A 5,809-nucleotide genomic window follows, 5' to 3' on the forward strand; every position below is an offset into this window, starting at 1 on the left:
TCCGAAGATTTTTGAAGAGAAAAAGAATATACGTTCTGCTTTGCCATTGATGATCTGATCCAAATGACCGTGCACTTTTTTTTGTGTCTGTCCGTCCCTCCATCCGTCCATCCGTCTGTCCAGTCCCCCGAGATTCTATCGTGTTGCCCGTAACGAGTGACTTCGTTCGTGAATGCCACGCCTGAAAGCATGAGTCTTTTCGCGAAGAGGGAAAAAGAGAATATGCCACCCATATTTCGCCTGGTCTGCTAGGAAAAAAAGAAGATTGTTCAACGCCCAGGAAGTTAAAATGTACAAGATATTCAATCCAAAAAGTCCGTTCCAATAATCCACAGTTCGCCTCTCCATAGATACTCCTTGTTGTAAGTAGTGGGTAGTAAAATGCTCGTATCGGTCGTGTCGAGAGCCCCAGGGTCATCTTCCTTCTTCCGGAAGATGGATTAACTCTCATCCTTCTTTTTTTGTGTCCGTATGCCGTTTTGGTTTTTGATGATGCGCGTGCTGGTCGGTGCGTGGCTAAGCATAGCTCATGTCTCCCTTGCGATGGCTGACGACTTCGAGGGTGGTACCCAGGCTGTGGCCAAGGTAACCAATCATAGCCTTGCTGACCTCTGGGTCTTCCGAGAGATCGGCACAAACCTCACGGAACTGAGCGTAGACCTCTTCCAGCTTGCGAAGCTCGCGGTTGAGGATCTCGAGCTCGAGCCACCTTCCGTCCTCACCTCCGAGCGTGTAAGCTCCGAGACTGACGCCGAGGCCGCCTCCGGGACTGAGCTGGTTGACCGTTTGCTGCAGCATGCCGTTGTCGAAGTAGGTGTGGCTGGCGTTCTTGTAGAAGCTGGTGATCTTGCCGATGACGGTTGCGAGGAGCATCGCGGCGGTGTGGGTTCCTGAGCGACTCATGCAGCGTGCGCAGGAGAGCATCGCGGCGCATCCTTCGACGGCTTTGCGGTTGAGAGAAAGGACGAGGTCGAATGGCGGTGTCGAGGGCGAAGATGCGTTGTGAAGAGCTTGGAGAGATTGAAGACAGACGGTGAAGCAAGTGCATGAGCCACCTCCTCCCGAGTTTGAGGACTTGTGTCTGACGGCTGGTCGCATGTTAGGTGTGGTTGATGGGCTCGGGAAATATGCTGCTGCGGCCATGGTGTTGGGCGTTTGCATAGCGCCATATTGCATCAGACCGTCATGTTGCATCAAACCGTCAGGTTGTGTCGCGTCTCCCCATGGCGCCATATGAGCAGTCATGGCCATATCCATCGACTGAGATCGGCTGTGATGAGGGCCCATGTGTGCGGTAGCCATCGTCATGTCGGGATAGGGAGCTCCGGAGAAGTCGTTAGGAGGTGTCCATGGCATGGCGCCCCCGTACATATCGGATGTGTGATCTTGGCGGTCTCTGGGTGTCGTGTCGTCGACGCCCAAGAGAGCTAGTCCGGACGAAATTGACGGGTTTCTGGTCATGGCACCCTCCATGCTGTTCGGGGTGTGCCAACCGGGCTCCATCTTGTACATGCCACCCGGGTGCTGAGCAAACATCATGTTCTTCTCGTCCATTATGGGGGAAAGGTCGGTCATGTCCATGTGAACGGTGTTGGCGTGGCTCGGTGCGCTGTTGTCAGATTTGGGCTTTCCGGCCCTGCTAGAGGGCGAATATCGACATTCGAGGCCGCAGGCAAGGCATCTTGAGCAGATGGGCCGCGCCTTGGAGCATTTGACCTTGGCAAGAAAGCAGCCGTCGCAAGAAGCCCGAAGGCGAGGTTGTCGGGGCTTGCTTGAAGACATTGTTGATTAAGACGAGTATCTCTCAAACGGTAAAAGATCAACTCTTGAAGAAAGAAATAAAGAAATGAAGGGTATCTTTGGTCTAACGAAGAAGTACAGGTCCGGAGGATGAAGTGAAGGCGGAGGGGCAAGCCACTATTAAAGAAATGGACAAGGGCGGAGAGTATTAAAGTTCTGAAGGCGGTGCGAGTGAGATGTCTGTGTGAGGATCGAGTGCGTGTAAGGCGGAGCGGGATTAGAAAGCACTATTCAGGCTTCGTGTAAGGGTGCGATGAAGTGCGGGAAGAGCCCCGAGGCCCACGGATCGTGGTCAAGGGCGAAAGTGAGCGGAATCTGGCCGGCTGCGAGGTAGACAGGCGACGACGACAACCAAGATGTAAAAACGGGGTCACGAAACAGGAACAGAAACGGTCACGGCCATTACCCAGAGTCCAAGAGGGACGAGCATGGAGTGAGAGTCCGGGTGTTTCTTGATGAAGGGACGAGAGAAGTAGCTTGTAAGAGCGAGAGGCATGAGACGTGGACGAGAAGGAGCGGACGTTGAACGGTTAAAAAAGCGAAGGCCTGATTTAGATATGCTATGCCGTTGGCTTATACAGACTGGAGGAGGTACAAGTCCATGTACATGGGGGCTGAGACCTTGGGTGAGAGGGCGTGGGCAGAAGGGACCAAGGTAGATCTGGACGGCCCACGCCAGAGGCAGAGGAGACAGGCACACACACATCGAGAGAGTCTTGTCTTAACATAAAGGTGTGTCTCTATGCGGTATGCCAGCTTGGGTGAGAGTGTCTTGTGCAAACCAGTTATGTGTAAGAACGAGGACCGACTAAGAACAGTTTAAGGGAATAAGAAAAGTGCCGTGTACTGACCTGGCAGTATTGCAAGGCCAAGTATCTTTCGGCCATCGTTGGGTGTGGTGGACATGGGCTGGCTCTCTCGCAGAGACCCTGGACTTTCAAGTGCAAGAGGATTGGATAATTCTCTGTTCCGCGCAGGCTAGAGCTCGCTCGCCCGCTTGGGCGAGGTAACCTGACCAAGAGAAACAGACTCGGCACCCAGCCGACAGCTCAGCACGGAGGCAAAACAAAACTGAAAAGTTAGGCCAACAGAACCGGTTGAGGCATGGTTAAGACGATTTGGGCCGGATGATGCCTTAACTGGGCATGCAATCAACGTAGGTGGCACTTGCCCGAGCCGGTGTGAAGAGAGAGCGGAGACATGACAAGGAAGGCATTCAGATGCATGTGTAGAGAGAGGAGGGGATGATGGCCATTGTTTCTTGCCGATTTCAGCTTCTCCAGCTTTCCCCATTTCAAGTTGGCCATGGCAAGATTCTGCCGGTAGTGGATGCAAATGGGAGTTCCCCATATCGACATCCAGATTGCCGGAGTAGGATGGGTGGACGGATGTTGATGATCATCCTCATCCTCATCCGTCAAGCGGCTGAACAAGTATGACTGGAGAACAAGGGGCAGTGTGAATGAAGACGACGAATGTTGGCTCGTGCGGATGGGTGATCCCTGGATTGCGGCCTCTGGTGCGCTGTACTGTGTGCCGTTGTTGATAGTAAGGTAGTCCTGGGCAGATGGTGGTGATGGTGGGTGCGTGCTGTCCGAAGCTGAGAAGCTGAAGCTACGACCCTCCCGGAGATAGGGATGGGGTACCCTGCTCAAGGATAAGGTAAAGACGTGGGACGGTACAAACGGTTCGTTCCAAGTTGGCGTAAGAAAAAGTAAAATGGACGTAGACGGGAAACTGGGGCAATGGAATGGGAGTGATGACGCTGGACAAATTGAATAACTCGGGTTGTGCAATCAGGTCTCTTGCCTGCTATGCCCATGCATAGGTATGTACATTGGACGCATGGTAAGGTCGAATAAGGCACGCAAGGTACCGAAGGGTAAGTAGGGCAAAAATATGTAGAGCAAGGCCATAACAGCTCAGGCGTATCTGTGGGCAGCGAGAGCTCGGGCGGACCCAGGTCAAAGGGCAAAGCCTGAGCCTGTCGACGACGAACGTTGAATGGGCAATGAACATAGGGAAACGAGCCGTGGGGGGGGAATAAGGATTGTATCCGTGTGAAGGCTTTCCTTCGCCCTTCGGGGACCAGAAGAGGGCAGGGGGAAGATCGGATTGGGCCAAAAGGATAAACGGGATAGGATACTGAAGTGGTCGCCGTAGTTCCGTAAGCCGGGCAACGAGGACAGGCCGTGTGGTGGAATGGCTCGGCCGATTGGAACAGATCAGGCGTTGGTCTGAGGGCCAAGGAGTGTGCGAGGTCGACGTCGACGTCGTCAACGGGGGGCGAGATCAAGAGGAGGACGGAAGGGGAACGGACGCCAAGAGACGGTTGGCAAGGCTGGTTGGTTGGTTGGATACTCGGGGCGCGGATGTCGGTACGGGCGCAGTCTAATGTTGGCTGGTTGTTCCATTGTCATGTCGATTCCATTGTTTCGAGGAGAGGGCGCTAGGTGTGCAAGCTAAGGTGATCTGTATGTCTCTGGGGTAAAAGGCGGAGGAAAGACGGAGTTTGGAAGTGGGATAAGTGGGATGAATGTCAGATTCAGGTGCGGTGTTGTTGATAGCCCGGCGGGCATGGGTTGGAGGTTGGAAAACGGTTCGAGACAACCCGAAGGAAATGGAACGGCAACATTGGTTGATTGGCAGACTTGGTGCTGTCTACGGATAGGCAATTCGGGGTGGAAAGTGAGATCCAGCTTGTGATGAATTGGAAGACAGCGGGAAATCGGTTAAGCACGAGGAACGTGCCTTTCCTCTACCCGTACTACTACTACCTACATTAGTGGCTGTCTCGTCCCGCAAGCCCGAGGAAGGAGAAAGAAATGGAAAACGGCAAAACAACGAAACAACGAAACGTCAGCCAATGGATAAGGTAAGACGAAGGTGAAATACGTACCTGTCTCTGGCAGTCTCACATCATGTGACCAACAGACAGATGCTGGGCTGACATTGCTGTTCTCTATCTACGGTATTTAATGTATTGTGGTATCTATCTTACATAGATACTCCCATGCCAATTGATTGTGCATTTCCTCAGCTGCAACTGCATGATTGCCTTACTAGTGACCATATCCCTATGTACAGAGTGGCACTGTGAGAGTCAGACCAAACAATCCTGTCATCGACTTGAATGTATGTATGCCTTGACGGTATCCGAAGTGCCCAAGTACGTATTACATGTGGCCTTACCTCGAGGAAGCACTTTATGCTCCTCCCCTGCTCTCTCTCTCTCTCTCTTCCCTTGCAATGCGTCCTAGCTGCTTCCTCCCACTCCGTTTCCTGTGTTAGTGAGATGTCCAAGAATGGTATAGAGCGGAATGCACGACACGAAAGTCGGACCCCTGGTCTTGCAGCATCCGCCAGCAGGGGCCCTCCCACCCTCCCTCCACTCCTCCACAAGTTGATTCTCAATGTCGGTCGGGGTGAGTGAGATCCCCAAAAAAAATCCCCTTTCCTCCCCTTGACCATGATGGATGGAGCTTGGGCCATATCATATCCGGTACGTATCGCGTCCATCTTCTCCCCTGCTAATAAGGTAGGTAGACAGGTATTCGTACCAGTCGAGTCGAATTCCTATCTCTTTTCTTATTTTTATTTGATTTCTTTCATGCGCATCATGCTTTTCTTCGCCGTCCACGTTGCAAATGAGGCGTTCTTGGAGAAGCGCCAAATAGTGTAGTCCACAAGAGGCAACCGGGGTCTACGTGCGTTTCCATCACAGCATACGAGGTAATGATCTCCAGCACGCGTCGCCGTATTCTCTCACCCTGTCTATACGATACTAGATAGCTTTAGTGTCAGCCAGGGAGACGGGGATCCGGCACGCTGGCATGGAATCCAAATCACGAACTTGAAGGAGGCCATAACTCCAAATGAATTGTGGGATAAATTCAATGCATGCTCATGCTTGCTAACGTATTCTGTGCTCACAGCATATCATCAATACAGCCAGACCGTACCCTACCGTACCGTACCGGTGCTCAGGTAGACTCTGTGCAGCCATCTG

General features: G+C 52.6%; 1 protein-coding gene across 1 annotated transcript; it reads right to left on the reverse strand.

The window, feature by feature from the left end:
* Nucleotides 1-516: 516 nt before the first annotated feature.
* On the reverse strand, nucleotides 517-1,581 carry CkaCkLH20_00018 (uncharacterized protein; the record flags this gene model as incomplete). Its single annotated transcript, XM_038882738.1, has 1 exon — nucleotides 517-1,581. The coding sequence occupies one exon, from the start codon at nucleotides 1,579-1,581 to the stop codon at nucleotides 517-519; it is 1,065 nt and encodes a 354-aa protein (XP_038751443.1).
* Between the last annotated feature and the right edge of the window lie 4,228 nt (nucleotides 1,582-5,809).

The sequence above is a fragment of the Colletotrichum karsti genome (assembly GCF_011947395.1).
Source record: "Colletotrichum karsti strain CkLH20 chromosome Unknown Scaffold1, whole genome shotgun sequence".
NCBI classification, from domain to species: domain Eukaryota; kingdom Fungi; phylum Ascomycota; class Sordariomycetes; order Glomerellales; family Glomerellaceae; genus Colletotrichum; species Colletotrichum karsti.